Genomic DNA, 24,849 nt, shown 5'->3' on the forward strand with positions numbered 1-24,849 from the left:
TGTGAGGAGAAAGTAGATGGGTAGTTGGAATTAGCCAGGGTTGGGATTTTGCTAAAAAGAGAGAAAAGGGGGAGTTCCCTGGTAGCCTAGTGGTTTGGATTCCAGGCTTTCACTACTGTAGCCTGGGTGCAACCCCTGGTCAAGGAACTGAAAATCTTACAAGCCAAGCAGTGTTGCTAAAAGAAAGAAAGAAAGAAAGAAAGAGACAGAGAATAGAGAAGGAATTTTAATTTGCTCGAGAGTGATTATGTGCTAGATCATTGCTATAAATTGGGTATTAACGAGAGCAAACATAAAAAGGAGTCAGTGAATAGTGAAAAACTGATCCAGTCAATGGTTTTGAGGTCTCCGTAAAGTGAGTGAAGTGGGGATACATGAATGGATGATCTAGAAGCCTAGGAGGTGATCATCAGAGGTGGCAGGGTTGAATTCACGAAATTGGAAGAGGGTGTTTTTGGAGATAACAAAGCCATGGGTAGGGGGCCTGAAGGTGGACTGAAGAGACAGATGGTTGAAGATGAGACTGAGGGCTGAGAGGCTGTGAGTAAATGGAGTACCCTGGTAGGTCTTGAAGTCAACAACAATGATGATGAGAACATAGGCATAAAGAAGACCACAATGAGCTTGATCAATACTACAAGGAAGAGAAAGAAATACATTGTGCAAAGATTGAAAGGGTCAAAATAAAACTGATTTGCAAATGATATAATCATCTACTAGAAAATCAGATAAAAGCAACAGAGAGTCTGTCAGAACTATCCACAGTGTTCAGTAAGTTTGCTGTACACAAGATCCACCCACAAAGAGAGTCACTAGTATTTTACTATACCAGCAATAACTAATTAGAAAATATAATTTTAAAAATAACACTCAATTTGCATCACTGCCAAAAATTATAGAACATCTTGGAACTAACCAAGTATTCATAAGACCTCAATGGAAGAAAAATTTTAACTCTACTAGGTCCATCTAGTCAAAGTTATGGTTTTTCCAGTAGTCATGTATGGATGTGAGAGTTGGACTATAAAGAAAGCTGAGCACCAAAGAGCTGATGCTTTTGAACTGTGGTGTTGGAGAAGACTCTTGAGAGTCCCTTGGACTACAAGGAGATCAAACCAGTCCATCCTAAAGGAAATCAGTCCTAAACATTCATTGGAAGGACTGATGCTGAAGCTGAAACTCCAGTTCTTTGGCCACCCGATGTGAAGAACTGACTCATTGGAAAAGACTCTGATGCTGGGAAAGATTGAAGGCAGGAGGAGAAGGGGACGACAGAGGATGAGATGGTTGGATGGTGTCACCAACATGATGGACATGAGTTTGAGTAAGCTCCAGGAGTTGGTGATGGACAGGGTAGCCTGGCGTGCTGCACTCCATGAGGTCACAAAGAGTTGGACATGACTGAATGACTGCACTGAACTAAAAGAATATAGAAGATGAATGAATACAGAAATAGTCCATGCTTTTAAATGGGATGACTTAACATTATAAAGATATCAGTTGTCCCCAGAATAACATACAATGTGATATATTACCCAAAAAAATTAAATTGGTGTTTTTTTAAAAGATATTAATAAGTTTACCTTCAGATTTTTTGAAGTAATTAAAACACATATACACAGATAGTTCGGTCTTCACTGAGAAGTAAGAGTAACAAGAGGGGTCTTGCTCTTCCAGAAATTTAAACTTGCTACAAAGCAATCAGCAACAATAACCGTATAGTATTAGTGCAAGAACAGAGATACATCAATGGAACAGAATGCCAGAGACAGAGGTACTTATATATATATATATCAGAAGTGCGTGCCGTATGCTAAGTCACTTAAGTCGTGTCCAACTCTTTTCGACCCTGTGGACTGCAGCCCACCAGGCTCCTCTGTCCATGGAATTCTCCAGGCAAGAATTGCAGGGAATTCTCCAGGCAATTCTCTCTGCCATTTCCTTCTCCAGGGGATCTTCCCAACCCAAGGATCGAACCCACATTTCTTATGTTTCCTGCATTGGCAGGCGGGTTCATTACCATTAGTGCCACCTGGGAAGCCCAGACCAGAAGTGGACATGTGGTAAATGTGGCAGCAATATGAGAAAAATATATTGGATCCCTAACACCCAAAACAAGGATGAACTCTAGATGGATTAAAAAGGCCTAAACATGGAGAAGAAAATGGCAACCCACTCCAGTATTCTTGCCTGGAAAAGTCCATGGACAGAGGAGCCTGGCAGGCTGCAGTCCGTTGGGTTACATGACTGAGAACGCATGTGTGAGCAGGGTAGAGGGAGATGGGTTGGTAGCAATAAACTGGTAAAACTAAAAAAAAGAAAAAGACCTAAATGTGGGAACTTCCCTAGTGGTCCACTGGTTAAGACTTTGTGATCCCAATGCAGGAGGTGCAGGTTTGATCCCTGGTCAGATAACTAAGATCCCAGCTGTCATGGTACAACCAACCAACCAAACAAAAATGTAAATCTAAAAACTAAATGTAAATTTACTAAAAATGTAAATCTAAAGTTATTAGAAGAAAAGGTAAATTTTGATGCAAAAATGGAAAAGAACACATGCAAAATTTCAAAATCACAAATCCTAAGGGGAAAATTGGTCATTTTGATGATACCAAATTTAAAGATTTCTGCTAAATGAAGTACCAAAGAAAGATTAACAGGCAGATGATAGAACAAGAGAAAATTTTTGCAATATCCAAATATGACAAAGAACTAATATTATTTGTTTAAATGTCTTGCCAATCAACAGTAAAAATATTCCAAGAGAAAAATGGGCAAAGATTATGTGGAGGGGATTTGCCAAAAAATAGAAAGCCAAAATGCTAACAAGAGTTTAAAGGGATGCTCCAAGCCATAAGTAATCAGAGAAAACTGAAGTACAATATCACCTTTCACCTACTGAACTGACAAAAATTGACAAACAAATTCTCATTTATTTAAAGTCTCATATAGCCCATTCTGATGGATCCCCTGGAGAAGGGAATGGCTACCCACTCCAGTATTCTCGCCTGGAGAATTCCATGGACTATATAGTCCATGGGGTCGCAAAGAGTCGGACACGACTGAGCAACTTTCACTCACTTCATAGTCCAATTCTGGATTTTAAACGACTGGCCATCTGAAGTGCTGGTGTGTGGAGGAACTGGAAATTTTAGATATTGTGGGTGGGCATGTAAAGTGGGACAACCACTTTAGAAAACAATTTGGCCAATTCATAAAAAGTCACACACTACTGTCTGTTGCTAAAGTTTCCCAAAGATGCAAGAAAAACAGTGTCCTGGCATTTGCTGTCTGTCTGACAGTGGCAGCCCAGATTGAATGGGGGAATACAGGTACAGATGGTTTGCAACTTAGAAATGACCCTGTGAGCAGTAAAACCTGATTTACTGAAAAAAAAAAAAAAAAAAGAAGAAGTTACACACACACACAACTATCATATAACCCACCCATCCTACTCTTAGGTATTTTCCAAGAGAAATGAAAGTACATGTCTATATGAAGACTTGTATGTAAATTTTCATGGCAGCTTTATTTGTGACAGCCCCAAACTGGAAATAATGCAAATATCCATCAACAGATTATGGACAATCTAACTGATTACTATTGATAATCAAATCAATAATATTTCACAATAAAAAAGAATAAACTCACAATACATGCAACAACACACATGAATCTCAAAATAATTATGGGAAGTAAAGAAGTCCAGACAAAAGGAGTACCTTCTGTGTTATTCTATTTGCATAAAATTCTAAAAAATGCAAACTAGTCCCTCATAACCGAAATCAGATCAGTGGTTGCCTAGGGGCTGACGGGAGGAATTACAAAGAGGTACAAGGAAACACTGAGGGTGATGGGTGTATTTATTATCTTGATTCTGGGGACAGTTTCAGAGGTGTATACATATGTCAAAACATCAAATATCAGCTGTTAACTAGATGTATTGTGGTAATTATTTTGCAATATATACATATATCACTGTGTTGTACACTTGAAATTAAAGTTACATGTCAATAACACCTCAAGATAAAATCTTAATTAATTTATTTATTTGCCTGCATCAGGTCACCGTTGCAGCATGTGGGATCTAGCTCCCCAACCAGGGATGGAACCTGGGTCCCCTGCATTGGGAGCAGGGAGTCTTAGCCACTGGACCACCGGGGAAGTCCCAAGAAAAAATCTTTTGCCTTACCAAACTGTATATTTTAAATATGTACAGTTTATTGTTTGTCAATTCTTTCTCAATAGAGCTTTTAAAAAACCAAACAAAAACAATAAACTGTATCTATTTCTGTCTTTTCTAAGCACTATATGAGTATTACAGTACTCACCTTCATTAAAACCCTAAGATGTGGATACTATTATTATCTCCCTTCTCATTTTACAGATGAGGTAAATAAGGCACAAAGAGCTTAGGTAACTTTCCCAAGGGCGCAAAGTTATTAACTATCAGAGCTGGGACTCAAACTCAGGCAATTCAGGCCTAGAGTCCATACTCTTCACTCAGCTGCTTCTGGGTGGCTGCTGCCTGAGAGGGTGGTGTGGTAGTAGCAGAACTCTCCTTAACTGCTGATGGAAGTGGAGACTGTGATAGTCATTCCCAAAAGCAAACTGGTAGTTCTTAGTCAAATTAGGCAGAAGCATAACCTGTGACTCCGGAGAAGGCAATGGCACCCCACTCCAGTACTCTTGCCTGGAAAATCCCATGGACAGAGGAGCCTGGTGGGCTGCAGTCCATGGGGTCGCTAAGAGTCGGACACGACTGAGTGACTTCACTTTCACTTTTCACCTTCATGCGCTGGAGAAGGAAATGGCAACCCACTCCAGTGTTCTTTCCTGGAGAATCCCAGGGACGGGGGAGCCTGGTGGGCTGCCGTCTATGGGGTCGCACAGAGTCGGACACGACTGAAGTGACTTAGCAGCAGCAGCATACCCTATGACTCAGCAATTCTGCTCATGGAGATAGATATAAATAAAGACAAAGACATAGGCAGAGGCAGAGACATAGCTCCATGTTCACTGTCACATTATTTGTCGTGGTTGGGAAGTGGAGGTGATATGGGTGCTGATGGGATGACTGGCATTGTGGAGCACTAGGCAATGGTACATTATGCAATGAATCAATAAATAATGCGATAAAATAATTATGAAACCATCACTTGGATAATCACAGAACATGAATGGGTTTTCAAAACATAGTGCTTACTGAAAATAAGTAAGATCAGATTGAAAGACATAAACAGATGCTGTGTACTGGGTTGTGCTCAGTTGTGTCCGACTCTTTACAACCCCATGGACTGTAGCCCTCCAGGCTCCTCTGTCCTTGGGATTTCCCAGGCAAGAATACTGGAGTGGGCTGCCATTACCTTCTCCAGGGGATCTTCCCGACCCAAGAATCCAACTCACATCTCTTACATCTCTGACATTGGTAGGCAGATTCTTTACCACTGAGCCACCTGCACATAAAACAATTCATATTTTGCAAGAGTACAACAAAACGGAGCCTTAAATGCATTGGGATGGTGGGTTTTTGAGAGAAGACAAATGAGAAATGGATATGGAAATTTTAAAAAGGATAATTTTTAAAATAAATACAAGATAAGACATTGATCAGTGAGTATCATGTACCAAGAACTGTGCCATTAATTCAATCCTCTGTACCTGAGACCCTCATATATTGACAAAAACAAAGGGAGGAGATGGCATTGCTGGAGCTCGTGGGTCAAGGTTTCCCTCTAGAAGCTGAAAGTGAAGTGGGCCTGAAGAGTAGGAGCTGGAGGCAGAGAGAGTGAAGAAACATCCTGTCTTTCTCTTGCCCTCCAATCTCTCACCTCCTATGGGCTACATCCAGTCAGAAGACAGTGAATATGGGAATTTTAAAACAAAAGCCTGAAGGGATCAGCTCCCAATGTCAAAGGGCAGAGCTTAGGAAGGGCTACAACTGGTTCTGAGATCAAATGAGCCAAAGATTAATTTCTAAGCAAGATGAACGCACACATGCTCCAATGCTAAATGCCCACTGTGTCCTGTGTCTCATTTCTTCCCTTTCCATCCTCTCTCAGTTAGTCTCTTTCTCCCACCTTCCCAGCCATTTTTCTCCCTCCCTCCCGACTCTCCTTATTCCCATTGTCTTTTCTACTCCCTATCACTTCCTCCCTTCTTTTTATCTTCTTTATCTATATCTGACTTGCTTTCCTTGATTCTACTTTCCTTGGGGCTTAAACTCCTAGAAGCATCAGAACAAAGCATCTGAATGAGACTGAGAAAGTTCCTTGACCTGAGTACCAGGAGAGACCCCAAGGCCTGCACGCTATCTGCTACCCTGACTTATCATCTGCCATCCACCTGTGCCCCCCTCCAGCTCCCTTCTTTCCTCTTGGCACCTTTCTCAGCTTTCCCTCTTTCCCTGCCCTCTTCCCTTCATGGCATTCCAGCATCCCTGATTTTCCTTTTACCTTCCCAATTACCTTCCTTCTCGGCTTCCAACAATCACTTCTGCTCCTTTTTATTCATAAACAATTTGTTCTCAACTAGCAGATTTTAGTTCTTCTACTTTAGTTCCCCTTGGTCAGGTATGTGGAGCCATTTACCAAAGGGTTCCCCCATTCATGACTGCTCCCCAGTCCATATTCCTGACCATCAGGAGCAGACCCTCATTTCATTCATTCAACAAATAAGCTGAGTCGTTGAGGATATAGAGGTAAACAAGATGATTGTCTGTCCTCAGGGGTAATGTGCAGAGAAGAAATTATGACAATGTACTATACTGGGGACACATGGTCTTCTGGAGCAAAGCCAAGGAAGGTATCTCAGGGTCGGGGGTGGGGGTAGGGGGGAAGAGATTTTCAGAGGACAAAGGCGAGTCCTCTGGTATTCCAGACTAAGGGATTAGTAGCCACCAAGGGGTGAAACAGTGCAATGTCTTCTGGATACAAGAAATAGCTAGGAATTGACTAAAACTTGAGGGGAGGGGACAGAATGTGAGGCAGAGATAGGAGGAAAGGCAAGAGGTTTTGTTCACTCTGAGAGGGGGTTAGAGCTTGACAGTGGGCAACAGAGACTTCTGAGGGGAGAGTGAGGAGGTTGAACTCTTTGAATTGTACTCTGCCCCTCCCAGTAGGGGAAGAGGAGCAGGAATACCAGGCAGGGTGATGGCTGTCTGAACCAAACTGGCCACAGTACAGGTGGAAAAAATCAGATTAATATGAGGGTTTAGGAGGTCAAAACACCAATGCTGATAACTGGATAAAGGTGGGGGGTGCAGGAGAGGAGGAATCAAGCATGACTTCCTCTTTCTGATAGGAGTGACAGGCTGGCTAACAGGACCGTTCACTGTGATGAGGAAGTTAGCCCGAGGAGCAGGTTTGAACATGCTGATCATGTGAATTGCCCACCCAGGCGGCCGCTGAACAACTCGGATCTGAGAGAGAGGCCTGGGCTGGAAGTAATGGAAGCCTTAAATATGTGGAGTGAGGGGGGAGAGTGGGCCGCAGACCACCCCGGCCCGATCCGCTGAGGATCCGCGCTCTCCCTCCAGGTGGCACTAGAGCCCCGTGCTTCTGAGTCCGGTTCTTCGCAGCGCGCGCTGTCTGTGCTCAGAGCGTTCTGCTGCTGCTCCGGGGACTTGCCAACTCTAGGTCGCGCCCTCCTCGCTGGGCATTCAAACCTGGAGCGACCTCCAGAAAGCGTGTCCAACTCTTTCACGCGGCCAGCACATTCTTGGCGGCTCAGGCACCTCAGGGCTGGTGACGTGGTTGGTGTGACCACCTGTCCCTCCGGCCACCTCCAGGAACAAACGTGGGGAATGGGTGTAGGGGAAGAGCCAGAGAGGCAGTGCTCCGAGCACGGATGCATGGAAAGACGACCCCCGAGGACAGACACCTGAGCCGCTAGGAACGGAATTTCCTGTGCCCCGGGTCATCTCCGCGTGGGAAGCCTGTCGCGGATCCTTTAAGGCTCCATCTCCCTGTCCTCCCCCGCCCAGGACAGGCTGGGACACCCGGGACCTGACATTTGGCGTCTCCCAACGTGGGAGCTAAAAATAACCGCTGTGGGTTACTCCAGGCCATTGCTCTGCACCCACCCCGCGCGCCGGCTAGCGCTCAGTCTCCGGCCGCCCTAGTTCTCTCCTGGGCAAGTGTACCTGGCCTGTCCCCTCCCATCCCGTGGAAGTCGCTTCGTTAGCCCCGAACCTCGGCCGGTGGGCGGTGACTTCAGAGGAAGGGGAACAGGGCCTCCAGGTTTCCCAGGACCCTGTTCTCAAAACTTCCCGGCGGCAGGCTGGCGGAAACCCGAGGGGCGTGTCTCCCGGGCACGCTGAGGGGCGTGGCCTCGCTGGCTAACCCCGCAGCTGGTGCCAAACTCTCAGCCCCAGGCTCAGCGAGGGGCGTGGCCTGCTGGGGTGTGCGGGCTCCTGGCCAATGGGTGCCGTGAAAGGCGTGGCCCTAGGGGCTGCGGGGGCTGCTCTTCGGGTCTTTTCCCCCCAGCCAAGCTTCTCCAGATGCCCGGGAGCTGCTGTCTGGCTCCTGGGCTTGTAGCTGTGGGTGGCGCCAGACTCGCCCTCCTCACAACACTCCGGGACCCCCATCACCCTCGCGTCCTCCGCCCACCAGGCTGGGGTCGCAGACCCCCCAGTCGCCTTCCTCTTGTCTACTGCAGCTCCTGCGTCTCCAGTTTCTAAGACAAGATGCCGTCGGGCTTCCAACAGATCGGCTCTGAAGTAGGATTTAGCATGAGGGGGCGGGACGGGGACAAGGGTCCCGCTTTTCTCGGGCTGGGGTCGCGGTTGGGGTCAGCTAGGGGGCGGTCCTTGCGCAGGCGCAGGGGGTGGGGTGGGGGACTGGCTATTTATACCCGAGCAGGCCAACCCGTGACTGTCAGATTCCAGTCACTCCAAGAGGCAGAATGAGTCTGGGGGATCACTGTGGGCAAGAACCACAGCTGGATTCTGCGCATCCTGGGTTCGCCCTCTTCTCTAGTTCGCGGCGCTTTGCGCCGGGATCGAGGGCTTCCTGCCCTCAAGAAAGCAGATTCAGGCGAGTCTTGCCCTCCAGGAGCTGTCCGTCTGTCCCGGCTCGCCCGCCCGCAGTTTTTCGAAGACCGGAGGTGCTCCGTAGGTCCACCCCCACCCCCACTCTTGGCAGTCCTCCAGGACACTGAACTTTCCCTCGGCCCTACAGTTGGTGGAGGGGTAGAGGGGAGTGTCAGCCCTCCCTCCCCCAGCTCAGGTTTCCTTTTGGAGACAGTCTGTGCCGCCAGCGGTCAGCCACCAAGGCTACCGCCCCTCACACCACCTTCCCGCCCCCATCCCCTGCGCAAAGCTCGCTCAGGCAAAAGCCAGCATGGCCCCCTGCCCTTTGTCGCAGCTTGGAGGGGGAAGGGAGGCCGGGGCGGAGACAGAGAAGGCCATAAGCCAGGAGGAATGACCGCGATGTCCTTTTTGGAATTGTCCTTCTTGAGCCTATTGGGGGCTTCCAGGAGCCCGCGGATAGAACCCGTAGATGGAAGAGAAGAGGATAGAGACTGATGAGGCTAACACACTTGTTACTTTATAAAAGTAGCACTGTTGGTGATACTCAACATTCAGTTTTGATTTTCACACTTTCACTTAACAAGCAACATCACCCCTATCTCTTCAGTTCAAAGTGAGGAAGTGACTTACCTAAGGTCACACAAATCTGAACGGGGGTCTCTTAATGCCAAGCCTGTCCCAAGGTCAGAGAGGAATTGTGAGACCCGGGTTCTCAAACGTTTCTCTGCTTGCTGGACTCAAACATCTGTTTCTCCTCCATGCCCTGGTACTCTTGGGTTCTTCCTGTTCTTGTTTACACTGAGATCTTCGATTGATTCCTAATATGGTCCACTTTCCCTCATCCCACATGTTGGATGAAACCCAGCGTCTTTAGGCTCCTACTGGGCCTGGGCCTCTGAAGGAAGGAAAGATGCCACAGTTCCATGTGACATGCCTCCTCTCTGCTTCTGCCTGCCCAGGATGGGGAGCCCCCTCGGCAGCGAGTCACTGGGACCTTGGTCCTTGCCGTATTCTCCGCTGTTCTTGGATCCCTGCAGTTTGGCTACAACATTGGGGTCATCAATGCCCCCCAGAAGGTGAGGGGCTACAGTTGGCAGAGTGGGGTGCCCAGACAAGGTAGGGGGGTGAGCAGAGAGGGAAGAGTCTAGCAGCTAATCACTCCTTTGCTGTGCCCCCAGGTGATTGAACAGAGCTACAATGAGACCTGGCTGGGGAGGCAGGGGCCTGAGGGACCCGGCTCCATCCCACCAGGCACCCTCACCACCCTCTGGGCTCTCTCCGTGGCCATCTTCTCTGTGGGTGGCATGATCTCATCCTTCCTGATTGGCATCATCTCTCAGTGGCTGGGAAGGTATGGGGCTGGAGAGTGAGGGTGGAGGGACAGGAAGGGAGCCAGAACACGGGTTCCTGGACTCTCACAGCCCCACTCTTTGTCTGTCAGGAAGAGGGCCATGCTGTTCAACAATGCCCTGGCAGTGCTGGGGGGCACCCTCATGGGCCTGGCCAAGGCAGCTGCCTCCTACGAGATGCTCATTCTTGGGCGGTTCTTCATTGGCGCCTACTCAGGTACCCACGGGCACTGTGGCCCTGCCCAGGGCCTTGCTCTCCTTCACTAACCCTGGCCTTGGGGATGGTGATGGGGGTGGGTGGGCAGCTGCCCTGAGAAGCTCTCTTCTTCCCTCTGCTCAGGGCTGACGTCGGGGCTGGTGCCCATGTATGTGGGGGAGATCGCCCCTACTCACCTGCGGGGCGCCCTGGGGACCCTCAATCAACTGGCCATCGTCACTGGCATCCTAATCGCCCAGGTGACTGGGCCTGGCCTCCTGGGAGGCTGGGCAGGGGGTTGGGGCTCTGGGTACAGGCTGAACATCCTGTCCTTCTTCCCTGCTTTCTTCCACAGGTGCTAGGCTTGGAGTCCATTCTGGGCACGGCCACCTTATGGCCACTCCTCCTGGGCATCACTGTGCTGCCTGCCCTCCTGCAGATGGTCTTGCTGCCCCTCTGCCCAGAAAGCCCCCGCTACCTCTACATCATCCGGAACCTGGAGGGGCCCGCCAGAAAGAGTGAGCTCCCGCACCATCCTGCAGGCACTTGTGCCTCTCCCAGGCCCTCTGCCTGCCCTCTCAGGCCTGACCCCCCTCACCTCCAGGTCTGAAACGCCTGACGGGCTGGGCCGACGTGTCTGAGGTGTTGGCTGAGCTGAAGGAGGAGAAGCGGAAGTTGGAGCTTGAGCGGCCCTTGTCCTTGCTCCAGCTTCTGGGCAGCCACACCCACCGGCAGCCCCTCGTCATCGCCATTGTGCTGCAGCTGAGCCAGCAGCTGTCAGGCATCAATGCGGTACGGGCATCAGTGCAGTGTGGATGCAGCCATCTCCAGGAGGGGCAGGGTTAGGGTACAGCCCCAGAGGAATGAAGGGAGCAAGCCCCCGCTTTGTTAAAATTCAGGGTTAGTCCAGCTTGGTGTGGCTTCAAGGGAGGAAAGAGCATCCTTGTCATCACCTTTTCTTCTGGCCCACCTCTAGGTTTTCTATTATTCAACCAGCATCTTTGAGTCAGCGGGTGTAGAGAAACCAGCCTATGCCACCATTGGAGCCGGCGTGGTCAACACAGTCTTCACCTTGGTCTCGGTAACTGCTGGCCTCTGGAAGGGTCCCCACCATTACATACCTGGGTTTCCCAAAGGTCCAACCTTTGGTTGACCCCACCCACCCAACCCCTCCCACGACCCAAGCCCTGAAGGCCCCTGGCAAGTCCTGACTCTCTCTGCAGGTGTTCTTGGTGGAACGGGCTGGGCGCCGGACCCTCCATCTCCTGGGCCTGGCAGGCATGTGTGGCTGCGCCATCTTGATGACTGTGGCTCTGCTTCTGCTGGTGAGGCCTGAGGAGAGGGAGGGGGACCAGCCTCCAAACCCCAGGAAACTGCCCCAAGGGGCTCTGTGGACAGCCAGGGTCATTCCTCAACATACACGCCTTTGACGCTGGGCCCAGGCCGTGTGCCAAGACCATGCCCCCGAGGGACCCAGGCTGCATGCACTTCCTCCTGCTCTAGAAGGACACTGTAGCATTAGCCTGGCAGCCAGTGGGGAAAGCCCCTGTCAAACCTCAGGGACAGTAATTCCTAAGAACCCAGCTCTAGAATCATGGGGGAATTGACTTAAGAGCTGAGAGACCATATGTTCCCTCTGCCCTGAATCAGCACAGGGCAGCCAGCTGAATGTCAAATGCTTGAAGGCTTGTTGCAACGTAGGTGGCAGGTCCCCTGCCTGTGAATGGCTGGTAGGGGTCGACGCCAGTTTCCTGGGTGGAGGGCAAAGGAAGATCCTGAAAGACCTGACCTGAGTTCTCCACCCTCCCTGCCCGGCCCCCAGGAGCGGGTTCCAGCCATGAGCTATGTCTCCATAGTGGCCATCTTTGGCTTCGTGGCCTTCTTTGAGATTGGCCCTGGCCCCATCCCCTGGTTCATCGTGGCCGAGCTCTTCAGCCAGGGACCCCGCCCAGCGGCCATGGCAGTGGCTGGGTTCTCCAACTGGACGTGCAACTTCATCATCGGCATGGGTTTCCAGTATGTGGCGGTAGGTCCCCTGCCCCCGCCCCCATCTCCCACACCGTCAGCTAGAGGAGGGTAACGCTTCACTAGCCCAGATGCTTTCCACTCAGCATCCCCCCTACCCTGCCTCGCCCATAGACTGCTGGTCGGGGGATCACTTTAGTGGGCCACGTGGGTCCTGAAGACCACCTGCTCCACCAGAATCAAAGCAAAGAAGGGAACTGAGCTAGATGGAAAATAACAGAGCTGTCTTCAAAGCCAACTAGTGGCATAACTTACTTAGGAATAAAATTACAAACTTCGTATTAATAGTGCAAATGGCCAGGAATCCACTGAGTGCAGTAACTCAGGATGGTAAGAGAGGGAAAAACCAGGAGAGATGGGGTTCAGAGAATTCTCTTTTCACTAAATTCTCCTGGTAATTTCCATTGCCCACCAAGGAGCAACCTGCTTCGTGCAGTGTCCCAGTTCCCTGTGAGGACCTTTGGCCCCAAGCCAGTCCTTTAGTCCTGGCTTGCCCAAAGCCACCCGTTCCCTCCCCTCTGTCAACACCTCTTTCTCCACTTGTCCCAGGATGCTATGGGTCCCTACGTCTTTCTTCTATTCGCGGTCCTCCTGCTTGGCTTCTTCATCTTCACCTTCTTAAAAGTGCCTGAAACCCGTGGCAGGACGTTTGACCAGATCTCAGCCGTCTTCCGGCGGACACCTTCTCTTCTGGAGCAGGAAGTGAAACCCAGCACAGAACTGGAGTACTTAGGGCCAGATGAGAATGACTGAGGGGCCACACAGGGGTGGGAGAGCCAGTTCTCTCCACTTGCCCAGAGACCCCCCTCCTTTCCTCTGCAGCACTTTAACCCTCTCTCCCCCATTACTTCCAGGGCGGAGAAAACCCCTGCAGCCTGGTGGGATTGGGAAGCTGGAGGGAAGGATGGTCTGAGCACCCCCTCATTCCCCTCGTGTGACCTCTTCGATTATTTGTGTTGTGGTTAGGCAGTGGCTGTGGGGTGGGTCAGTCTCCCCTCCATCCCCTCCTTCTTCAGTAGCCATCCCCACCCCGCCTCAGCTCCAGAATACTTGTGCCCTGGCTAGTGAAGGGGGTTTACAGGGAGGAGAGACTCTAGGACTGACTTTCTGGTGGGGGTGAACCAAAGCCGAGAGCAGGACAGAGAAGAGAGATCCAGTTCCTGCCACCTTGGACTCCTCCCTCTCTGGCACTTCCTCAGAATTCTTGCCACAGACTCTGGGTGAAAGGGGAGGGGGTCTGTCTGTCCCCTCCAGGGCAAAGGACACACCCCCCTTCCCAAGATCTCACTTGTCACATGGCAGGCTCAGTCCTCTTGCTCAGCCTTCCAGGGCGAGAGGGAACACATGTCCATCCATGGCGAGAGGAAGGGACAGTGGGCTCCCCTCTAGACTCAGGGTTCTGGGCTCCACCCCTGCTGCTCCCAAGGCTGCCAGGTGGGGGCCCCAGCTCTTCCCTCCTCTCCCATCCTGGGAGGGTATTATCCCACAGGCTTTTGACCAACTAAGGGCAAGAGGGATTTGAAAGGCTGCCTGTGAACACTGGGCTGGGAGGAGCCTTCAGATATTTTTGTATATGTTTGAAAAAGCAGGGGCAGGGAGAAGAAACTGAAGGTCTGTTGTACTAAATGTATATATAGAGATCCGTATATAAAGTTACTGTATGAGATGCGCATCCTGTCGTGTGGAGGCACTCCAAGACTGGCTGAGACCCGGACCACAGCCTCCCCACCCCCGCCTCTTCTCCAGCCTGCCTCAGTTCCAGGCCACAGAATCCTCTGGACTGGACGCTGTCACTCATGCCTCCACTCAAGAGCTGGAATCATTGCCTTTGTTAACAGTAGTAAAGCCTCAGTAAGTTGACGCTGCAGATGCCAGACCCTGCTCTTGGCAGTTCAGGAATCACTCATTCGACCAGGGAGGCAATAGTCCCATTTCACAGATGGGAAAAGTCAGTGTCCCAGGGATGAAGGCACTTCTGCAAAGCTGCAAAGCTAGAACCGTGGGAACAAGGATCCGAGAGCAGGCCCTGCCCACCAACCCCTCTCTCTCCTGCCACCCTCAACAGTGCATTACCAACAAGGCTCCGAACAGAAAAGAGGCAGAGACCAAGACAACAGGAAAGCCCGTTTTTGTTTTTACTGGAGGCTCAGGTGGCACATGACAGTTCATAAAATGGCTTCAGAGGTAGGGGGAGCAGGGAAACAAAAAATAAACTGCGGTGGGAAAGAAAAACAACCAGGAGGAGGGAAGAGCTGGCTGGTTCCTTCTCAGCCTGATTTAGGGGAGGGAGTTGATGCCTCTGAACAATAAGGATGGATCCCTTCCTTCAACCCTTGGTAAGGGAGAGAGGAAAAAAAAAAGCAAAAGGCTGTTGCTTTGGCCCTCCTGAGTCTCAAGGAATGGGGGGAAAGGCCGGTGTTTTGATGTCATGAATTATGGGAAAGAGGGGAGGGAGGTGCTGGGTAGGATACAGGTCAGTTGGAAAAACTGGCAGATACCTGAGAGGAGGAGAGATGGAAAAAAATCACACCAGCAACTTGTCACCACTCAGCCCCACCTCCACCTCTTGGTACCCAGCCCTGGGCCTGCCACTCACCAGATGGTGGCTCTGGGTGTCCTTTGAGTTGGAATCACTCCAGTATGGTGGTTGGGGGGTCCCCACTGTTGATGGGGGCTGAGGTCTAGAGAGAACAAGGGTGGTTGGCTGAGACCCTCTTGTTCTTCAGGGCCCCCAGTTTCAACTTCAACCTCTTGCACCTTTTCTGTTCCCATTCCTCCCTCAATTCCCATCCACAGGCTGGTGCTGGGGCTCCAGCAGAGCTGAGAGGGAGTGTGCAGGGTGTGACGTGGGCTCCAATGCCTCTGCTGGGCTTTCCTGGTGGGTGGGTTGGCGGGTGGCTGCCAGGGGTGGACCTGGCAGTCCTGGCTCTTGGGTGTCAGGCTGCCTTGAAGCCAGGGTGAGTGGGGGCAGGAGAAGGGGGGACAAAGAGTGGGAAGGAAAGGGAAAGGAAGTCAGGGGTGGGGGAAGAAGGGACAGGGGGAAGTTGGCTCCAGGCTTATCTTTCCTTCTCTGGCCCCTGACACGGACAGTCCCAGGTCCTCACCTCTGGGGCTGTGGACTGCCTGGGTCCCGGGGGCTGCTGCCGTCTCCGCTGGAAGTAGGGACGGTTTCGTGGGCGCTGGGGCTCAGGTCGGGAGCCGTCAGTGGGGCCTTGGCTGGGCTTGGTCTCGCCATCCCCACCTTCTGTGGTGGGCTGCTGGGGTGGCCTGGGGCGGAAAGGCCTGGGGCGAGAAGCGAGGACCCTGAAGGGACAGGAGCCCAGTGCAGACCATGTCCCTCCCTCCTAGGACCGCCCCCAGCCGGGGCAGACTAGCCTGCCTTCCTGTCCCATCCCAGGGGTGCCTGCTAACTCTGGGCACCTGGGCAGTAATGGCTCAGTGGCCCAGCCCTCCTGACCTCTGGCTTCAGGCCCCTCCCCTTCCCATCCTCAGGTCCCCACACTGGCTGGTGAAAGGGAAGCCAGGGCCCAAGAAAGGGAGTCTTACCTTCGGTACCTGGGTCGGAATCTGGGTGGGGGTATCCGCTCATCCCCCTGCTGCTGGTCTCCCTCTAACGGGGCTGTCTCTTTGGGTTCTACCCCGTCTGTGCCCTGGGGACACGCAAAGGCCGGGGGGAGCCGGGTGGCACCAGCTGCTTCGGTGTCCACAGCCCTTCCCAGCCCACCTTCCACCCCGCTTCCTCGGGGCTCCAGCCTCATTAACTCTGCTCCTTTTCCAGGATGTGGGCAGCTGGTTCCCATGTTCCCAGTCCCCCTCACCTCTATGGGCTGCTGCTGGTTGGGGGGCCGAGGGCCTCGCACGAAGCGCCGTCGGTAGAAGAAGGGTGGTGGGCGCCGTCGTCTGGGCCGCTGCCCGGAGTCTTCAGCACGCTCCCCTTCGCTGCCTGGCTCTGTTCCGCCCGATGGAGCCTCTGCCACCATGGGTGGCGGGGCAGCTGGGCGGGGCCGGGGGATGAATCGGCGGAACCTGCGTCGATTGGGGGCATAGCGGCTGCCCTTCACTGGCACCCCCCCAGGCCCAGTTACGTTAGCAGCTTCTGCGCCCTGGGGAGGAGGTGGGGAGGAACTGGTGAGAACCAGCTCCCACGACAGATGCACAACCCTCCCAGTCTGGCTTGAATCACTGTCTTGCATCCTCCAGATAACTGCCCCCTCTCCAGCTCCTCTAACTTCTGGTTCTTTCCACCCTCCCCAGAGGAGCAGGGGCCAGTGGTGTTGGGACCCTTCTGGAAGGGGCCGCATCTGCAACTGGTCCTTTTGAAATAACTGTCACTGGACCCTCATGAGGCTTAGCCTGGAGGTGTGGTGGGGATGGAGAAAGAGGGCTGGCAGCAGGGGAGCATCTCCTGGAGGGCTGATTCTGAGAGGAGAACATGGGCACAGGTGCCCCATGGAGAACAGACATGGGCCTGTTGAACTGCAGAGAGTGCCCTGACTGTGACAGGGACATCTTCTTTCGGACACCCCTTGAAGCAGCCAGAGCCTTAAGGACAAGTTCTGCTCGAGAACACGGTCCCAGCCCCATGGCCTGTGCTGCCCGGGCAGAGCCTGGAGGCGACCTCCAGGCCACCCTCCCCTGGTTTGGCGGGCTCTCCAACCACAGCCCCCGAACCTTCTCTCCTTCCACGACATCGAACTCCACGGTCTCCCCATCCCCAACGCTGCGCAGAAACTTCCTGGGGTTGTTTCTCTTAATAGCTGTCTGGTTAAGGAAAGGCCAGGAGAAAGGTGAGAATGGCCAGGATCTCTCACACCCCTGTGGGGCCCACCACCCACTTCCATTCTTTTCAAAATTTTACTTGTGAGCTGGGGCTGGAGGGTGAAGCAAGGAGAAGGCAAAGTTCAGCAGGGGAAAAGCCACAAACTAGGGGCCTCTGAACAACTGTGTAGTTACCACGGTCCCCAGGACTCACTCCCTCCTCCCCTGACCCCTCATGGATTTCCAGAAGGGAAGCAAGAAACATGAACTCAAAAGCCAAACAAAAGGCCAACAGTCTTAAGTTGCAAAGTGGGTAACACGTACTGTGTTTCTTACCTCAGTCCCACTGAGCATGCTTTCCACCAAAGCAGTGGTTCTCAAACTGTGCGTGCATCACCATCACCTGGAGAGCTAGTTAAAACAGGCAGCTGGCCCCGCCCCCAAGCCTGACTGATTGGCTAGGTCTGGGGTGGGCCTGAGAATCCAGATGTCAGGAGATGCTGCTGGTGCGGGGACCACACTTTGAGAACCACTGTGCCCAAGTAGCGCTAGCTTGTGTCCTTTCCCTCGGACACTGCCTGTGATTGGCTCCTGGGATGTTCACAGGTCCCAGTAGGGAGTGAGCCGTGCCGTGCCCAGAGGGCAACAGGCACGTTTCTTACAGAGACAACCCAACACAAGTGAGGCCAATGCAGTTAACACAGCACCTGTGGGATGGATAGAGAACTACTTCCTGGTGGGAGGTGAAAGCTGGAGAGCCAGGACTTGTGCTAAGAGGATAGTAGCAAAGACCATCAGGGAAGGTGGGTTCCTCCCCTCAGAAAGCCATCCCAGCTCTTACCTGGTGAACAAAGACATCCTCCTTGGTGTCATTCCTGCAGGACAGGATGGGGTGTTAGGTGATGATTTTGGTAAGGCACTCACCTCTGCTGAGGGCTCCCTAGCTACCCATTCCCAAGACCTGTGGCCCCATCCTCTCCACCTTCCATTGCTGCTTGGGGTTAAACAGGGCCCAGAGAGTGAGACAAGAGCCAATAGGGCCCCCTGAAGCGGGTATGAAGAGCAGATCCCTAAAACCTCCATGAAAAACTTGGGCTTCATGAGGAAAGGGCTGCAGGGTCGGCAAAGGCACTTTGAAGGAGTTGGTTCAGCCTTTACCTGTGGAGCTCTCCACCCTCTACCCCGGGGCACCTTAGAACCTGGTAGTGCTGGGTGTCACTGTCCCAGCCAACAACCCCTGCTCCCCAACCCACATCGTGGGTGGAGAATTCCTCTCAGTCTCCTTCCTTTTGCAGTCAAGGAGGGAGTGAGTAGGAGCAGGAGCAGAGGTGCAGAACACCTTTGAGGAGGGGAAAACGTGTCAGGAACTGGCTCCAAACAGCCCACAAAACTTTATTCTCAGCCTGGAGGTGAACCCCCGTCAGGCCCCCTCTCAGCACACCAAGAGATCAAGGGTGAGAAAGAAGATATTAGATCATTCTGTCACTAGTTTGCCCATCACCCTCGTTTACCCTAGCACCCCAGTGGGGGGTGGGTGTGAAGAGGTCTTCCCTCAGAACCTCCCAGGAGTCCTCAGTTTCCAGAATTAGAGAAGGACCCTTCCCTAGAACAAGTGTTCTGGCTTTAAAGCACTTGGATCTGCACAAAGGTCAGCCTGCTTAGAGGGAACTGAGGCCTCCCAGGAGGGCTGGGCTGGGCAGGGTGCCTGGACTGGGGAAGGGCCCACTGGGGGAGACCTGACTCGGCTCAGAATCTGACACTACGGCCCCTCCCAGTTTGGGGGGTGCGGGGGTGCTGCAGAAGGAAAGCAGCAGCCTCAGGCTGGGCTGGTGCCTTCTTTCCCCAACCCCCACCAGACTCAGTCCCATCAGGTGGAGGATTCAATGAGCTAACAGCTCTCTAAGGGAGATGAGTTATGAGAGTGCTATGTGTGCTGCCCGAAACAGGAAATGAGTGAGGATTCCGGCCGGAGGCACATTCTGCAGGTACATTCTGCCCCAAAGGCGGCAGCAAACTAAACCAGAAGGTGACACAGACCAGCTGCGAGGATCAGAGCCAGATTTGCCAACTTCCTAGATCATTAACCCTCTGCTGCCCTTGAAGATGTGGAGAAGGCTTCATCATGCCCACATCTGTGCTGTGGTTAAAGACTTTCAATCAGCATCAGCTGGACATTGCAACCATGTGCCTTGGCAGGGGTAGAGATGAGGCTGGGAAGGTGTCCAGTCCCATAGATCAGTTTGGAAGACACCCATTCCATCCCCTCCCTGGGTTCCTCAGATACCTGTTGATGAATCCGTAACCATTCCGCACGTTGAACCATTTGACAGTGCCCAGGACTTGGATTGCTGCCAGGCAGAGATGCAGTGGGGGCAGTAAGATAGGGGGAAGAGATGGAGTTGGACTCAGTTTTGGGACACTCCAAAATCTAACCAACCTATTATCTGTTAAGCTAAACTTCATGCGCACCAGGTTTTACCCAGTAGCTCCAAGGCATTCTTACCCAATTCCACCAAATGCAACCGCCCATAGAGCGAGGCTCAGGGTTTCAAACCTCTTCCGATTCTAAGGCATGTTCCTCACATCCTACAAATCTAGGCTCTTAACCTAGAAGCGGGTACTTACCTGGTCCACGAAGTTCCGCCCTCAGGTCATAACTGGGGTCTCTCTAGCCCTCCTATTTTAAGAGTCACTAGTGCACTTGCTTTCCGGGCTCAGATATTTACCTAATACGAGCCCAAATCAACAAGATCAAGTCTCCAGCCCCGGGGGCGTGGTCAGACCCTAGCTGGACCGGCCAGCCACTCCCTCTCACCCAGGAAGACACTGCAGAATTTCCCACTAGGGAAAATCACTAAGGTCCGCTGGTCTTTTGAGCCTCGAGCCATACCGGCCTTCGGCTTTCCGGACCCCGCCGGGCTCCACGATGCCCCTCCCCCAGCCCGTCGACCCCCCGCCTCCCCCTTAGAGCCGCCGTGGCACGCGCCCCGCCCCTCACCCAGCACCGGCTTGTCCGCCTGACTCCGGGCCAGGGGCGCGGGGGTTCCCGAGGCCGCCGTCGCCGGATTGCCAGGGGTGCGGGGGCCTGGCGCCGAGGGGGTCCCAGCAGCTGGGCCCGAGGCCGTTCCGACCCCGCCGCTGCCCGCCCCGCCGCCTGCTTTCTGTGGCTCCCCTGCGGGCACCGGGACCACCACCGCTACCACCCCTGCCGCCGTCGCGGGCACCGTCGCCGCGGGGGCCGCTGTCGCCACCACTGCCGCCTCCGCCTCGCTCATCCCGCCGGGTCCAGTACCGGCCCCCGCCGCCACCACCACCACCTCCGCCGCCGCCGCCGCCACCGCCCCGGCCCCTCCCCCTGGCTCGCGAACCCACCGCCCCGCTCTGTCCTCGCGCCCCGAGCCTAGCCTGCACGCCGGCAGCCGGCCCTGAACCGAGGCCAATCGTAGCCCGCAGCCGCGGCGCGTGCAGGCCCCGCCTCCCGGCCACAGGCCAATCCTAGCGAAGCAACCCCAGGGCCCGCACGCCAGCCCCGCCTTCCGGACTTCGCGCGGAGGCTGCGGCCCCCGCCCGCAGCCTAGTAAGTACACCTGGGCCCCGCCCCGAGGATATCACGTGACTGCCCCAACCCAACCCATTGGCCGACGGCCGCTTTTCCCTCCCCCCTCCGCCCCTTTCCACCGGCCGCGGGAAATCAAACGGGCTGGTCGCGCCCCAACCGCCACCTGGCCTCTACGCGAAGGGCGGGGCGAGGGCGCAGCTCCAAGGTTGCCCCTGACAACCCGGGCGGGGGCCTGAGCCCGTAACCTTGGTCCTGGCTGTGGGCTGCACGGCTCACTTCCACTCTAGAGACCACCTTTGCTCGCACACCGCTGGGTGTGGTTGCTTTCTCCCAGCCTGCCCGACCGTCTCCCTAGAGGATGCCCTGTACCCTGGTCTGCGGGATCAGCCCGCGGGGCCAACCAGACTTTCCCAGGTCACGGTTGCTCTCTCAAGCCGAGCACTCTCACACTTTTGGGGTCTTTTTTGACGTACGATTTACATACAGCAAAATGCACACTTCTTCGCTGAGTTTTGATAAACGCGTTCATCTATGCAATCAACACCCTAATTCAAGGTGTTTTCCCCTTGCTGTTGAACCCTTTCCGGGCAGGCCCAGACGCCTCACAAACCACCGCTGACCTTTTCCACCGAAGGTCAGTTTCAGGATCCACAGTTGGTCTCCAGCTGGGCCTCGCTCTCCAGCTCCCTGCCCTCTCCCTGGCAGCTCCCTTCACCTTTCTTTTATCCAACTAGCCAGGCTCTTCACTCAAGCCGAAGTGACATAGTGACACTATGTCTCTATAGGTGACTTCTTCAAGTACCATCTTATGTATCACTCCTCACTATCACTTCATCCTTTACTTTTCTCATGGCAGTTTTGGAAATAGAAATTGCTTATTTACATTAGTCCGGCCTCCTCCGAAACTCTAGACAGTGAACTCCATGGCAAGAACTGTGTAGTTGACGCCTGTCTGACGCCTGGAACAGTCTGGCACAACATAGGCGCTCCCTATTTCTTGAGCAGATAAAATAGTCCCCATTCCACAGATGAGGCTTCCCTCATCGCTCAGTTGGTAAAGAATCCGCCTGCAATGCAGGACACTCCGGTTCGATTCCTGGGTCGGGAAGATCCCCTGGAGAAGGGAAAGGCTACCCTACCCACTCCGGTATTCTGGCCTGGAGAATTCCTTGTACTGTATAGTCCATGGGGGTCACAAAGAGTCGGACACGACTGAGAGGTTTTCACTTTCATTCCACAGATGAGAAAACCGAGGCCCGGTGCGAGGTTTGCCCCGGGTTTCTTGGGAGCCCTGGTGTCAGGCTTCGAAGCCACAATCTCCCATCCCGAAAGCTGTGGCTCCAGAAGTCTGCCGAGGGCAGTCTCCCGATCCCAGCAGGACGCGTATTTTTAGCCGGGACAACAAGCCCCGGGGCACCACACGTGCAGCCACGCGCTGCCCGGCCCCACGTGCGTTTCCCCAGTCCCGGAGTACCACCCCACCCCGCCCCCGCAAGGCAGGCGTCCCCTTTCCAGCTGCTGCCGCTTCCAATCCCGGTACCGGCGCGCCCTCTGCCTGCCGCTTCGGGAGGCGGCCTGCCCTGGCTTCTCTGTCCTTCCGACTGCTACCCAGCCCGCCCCACCACTCCAGCCCTTTCGTAGTTGAAAGGGCGTCGGGTCCCAAAAAACACACAAAATGCTAAAACAACTAAATCAAGTCCAGGATGTAAAGGATACAGAAATGACCACCCGCTTTTAGACTATTAAGGACCGACTTACCTGTGTCCTCCCTGGCTTCCCTGGTGGCGGTAGTGGTAAAGAAACTGCCTGCAAATGCAAGAGAGGTAAGAGACGCGGGTTCAATGCCTGAGTTGGGAAGATCTCTTGAAGAAGAGAATGTCAACCCATCCCAGTATTCTTGTCTAGAGAATTCCATGGACAGAGGAGCCTGGCGGACTATTGTCCACTTCAGTGTCAAAGACTGAAGCAACTTAGAATGCACACCCCAAGCTCCGGGAATAGGAGAAGCAGGAGACCAAGCCTGGGGGAGGCAAGCAAGGTAACTCACAGTGTGACCCAGGCAACTGAAGAAAATCCACAGAAACGCGGGGAAGGTACAGAGGGAGCTCAGGTGTGGACTGGAACGTTAGAGGGTGAGAGAGAGGAAGCTCACAGGAAGGGTGAGCCCTGTTGGTAGTAAAACTGAAAATGTCAGGAGACCAAGGGTGGAATGGTGCTACAGGAAAAAGACTTTCGGCAGACGAGGCATGAAACAATACTTAGACATGCAGCAGTTATAAACTCTCCTTCCCCTTGGATAAGAAGTAGCAGGTGCCACAGAGATTTGCAAATTACTACCCCTGTTCAGTTGAAGGGTTTGTGCATGTAGTTTTCCTGTCATTTCATTATTTTTAACTGCTGTAGATAACAAGGGCTCCAGGTTTCCTCCTCTTTCTGTCCCTCTCTTTCTGTCATTTCCTGCCCACCTGCAATCTGACCGATCTTGTTCACTGTTAATAAATAAATAAAACCCCCTGCCTGCTCAACTCTTTCTCTGCATCTCTCCATCAACTTAACAGCAAACTTCCTGAAAAACAAGTCTTTACTGTAAGTCTCTACTTCCCCATCCTTCTTTCATACCCCACCAACCCAAACCTGGTTTCTGTCCCCAGCACTCCACTGAGATGGCTTTGGCAATGGTCCACAACCTCTTCCTGAGACATTCGGGACCTGGTTTGGGGTTCTCTTTCAACTCCAACCACAGAAGTGTTCCTGCCAAAGCTTCCACAGCCTAATCTTCCTCCATGCCTTCATACCTGTCCTCCTGTGCCTTGTTCTCCATCAGCCTCAGTCTTTCCTGGACTGTCTTCTGCTCCCTGCCTTCTGTAGGACATTTTATCCTTTCTCCTGATTTTGATGACTCTGCTACTGATGGTTCTTAAACCCTGTGTCTCCAGCCCCGAGTCTTTCCCACCTTCTTAGCAGACTCTGAGACAGGCATCCTCTAGCCAACTGCACCTTGGGCTTCTGAAACCTAAGTCCTCATCCAGGTTCCTCTTTTCCCCACTCCCATGCTGATTTATGTCACCATTTATCCACAATCATTCCTTGGTAGCCATTCATTCTTTGTAGAACAGTTTCCCCTGGATGCCCAGGCTCAGCACAGCAAATGTGAAGATTTGTGGTACCAAATTGAAATATTTGAATGATTTACAAGATACCGTTGCCTCTGTCTGGCTCTAGAACCAAACACTCAGCAACTTTCCCCTCTGACTTTCTCCATGCAGCCCAAATCAAGGTCTGCTTCTTCTTACACTTGCTCTCTTATTTCTCAGCTGCTACCAAGTGTTTCATACCTACAGCTCCTTCTCTCTTCCCCCATTTGCTCTTTAGCTAGTGTTAGCTCTGCCCTCTCCTTTTCCAGGTTTTGCTAGCACTCAGCCAAATCCTTGACCTTTTCTCTACCCTCTCTCTACCTCCTGTCCTAGCTACTGTGTCTGATATTACTTCCTGCCTCCTTCTTGAAACCTCCTCGTTGTCTTGCTTGGTTTTTTGTTTTTGTTTTTTTAAAAAAATAATTGCAGTAAGAGTTAATATTATTGAGCACTTAGTATGTGCCACATGCTATGTTAAGCACGTTCAATGTCCTCATTCATTTACTCCTTACAACAGTCCTGGGAAGTGGATACTAGTATAATTATGCCCATTTTCCAGATAAGGAAACAGAGGTGTGGTGAAGTTAAGCAGTCAGCCTAAAATCAGACAGTTGTGGAACAAGCCAATCTGAGAATCCAGTGCAGAGTAGCCCACCTCCAGAGCCCAGCTTCTAAGCCATCAACCTCCTTCAACTGGGCTGGGACTCCCCTTTTACACCTTCCCTAACAATCCCTTGGCCCCACTTTCCCTCTAGTCCTTTCCATATGTCAGACTTTTCCTTCAAAACTAATTTTTT

The 24,849-nt window shown here is 52.6% G+C and overlaps 2 protein-coding genes across 2 annotated transcripts; one reads left to right on the plus strand and one right to left on the minus strand.

The window, feature by feature from the left end:
- The first annotated feature begins 8,450 nt into the window (after window positions 1-8,450).
- On the plus strand, window positions 8,451-14,273 carry SLC2A4 (solute carrier family 2 member 4). Its single transcript, XM_020912997.2, has 11 exons — window positions 8,451-8,719; window positions 9,991-10,107; window positions 10,210-10,382; window positions 10,473-10,597; window positions 10,721-10,836; window positions 10,932-11,094; window positions 11,181-11,368; window positions 11,553-11,657; window positions 11,800-11,901; window positions 12,399-12,602; window positions 13,151-14,273. Exons 1-11 carry the CDS (start codon window positions 8,687-8,689, stop codon window positions 13,352-13,354), a joined length of 1,530 nt encoding a protein of 509 aa, XP_020768656.1. The 5' UTR covers window positions 8,451-8,686; the 3' UTR covers window positions 13,355-14,273.
- Window positions 14,274-14,713: 440 nt separating this feature from the next.
- Window positions 14,714-20,667, minus strand: YBX2 (Y-box binding protein 2). The gene is made up of 9 exons (XM_020912998.2): window positions 20,358-20,667; window positions 19,644-19,707; window positions 18,201-18,234; window positions 17,273-17,362; window positions 16,420-16,704; window positions 16,148-16,251; window positions 15,706-15,883; window positions 15,198-15,282; window positions 14,714-15,099 (listed from the first exon to the last, which is right to left on the minus strand). Exons 1-8 carry the CDS (start codon window positions 20,632-20,634, stop codon window positions 15,232-15,234), a joined length of 1,083 nt encoding a protein of 360 aa, XP_020768657.1. The 5' UTR covers window positions 20,635-20,667; the 3' UTR covers window positions 14,714-15,099; window positions 15,198-15,231.
- Window positions 20,668-24,849: the final 4,182 nt, after the last annotated feature.

This window comes from Odocoileus virginianus, chromosome 17, assembly GCF_023699985.2.
Source record: "Odocoileus virginianus isolate 20LAN1187 ecotype Illinois chromosome 17, Ovbor_1.2, whole genome shotgun sequence".
Classification (NCBI taxonomy): domain Eukaryota; kingdom Metazoa; phylum Chordata; class Mammalia; order Artiodactyla; family Cervidae; genus Odocoileus; species Odocoileus virginianus.

Excerpts from the sequence above, each read along its gene's own strand:
- SLC2A4 (XM_020912997.2), top strand. The coding sequence starts at position 8,687 with ATGCCGTCGGGCTTCCAACAGATCGGCTCTGAA. Across the intron at positions 8,720-9,990 it reads TCCAACAGATCGGCTCTGAA|GATGGGGAGCCCCCTCGGCA; the intron begins GTAGGATTTAGC and ends CTGCCTGCCCAG. Across the intron at positions 12,603-13,150 it reads TGGGTTTCCAGTATGTGGCG|GATGCTATGGGTCCCTACGT; the intron begins GTAGGTCCCCTG and ends CACTTGTCCCAG.
- YBX2 (XM_020912998.2), bottom strand. The coding sequence starts at position 20,634 with ATGAGCGAGGCGGAGGCGGCAGTGGTGGCGACAGCGGCCCCCGCGGCG. Across the intron at positions 16,705-17,272 it reads ATGTCGTGGAAGGAGAGAAG|GGCGCAGAAGCTGCTAACGT; the intron begins GTTCGGGGGCTG and ends CCTCCTCCCCAG. Across the intron at positions 15,884-16,147 it reads TTCCGACCCAGGTACCGAAG|GCCTTTCCGCCCCAGGCCAC; the intron begins GTAAGACTCCCT and ends TTCTCGCCCCAG.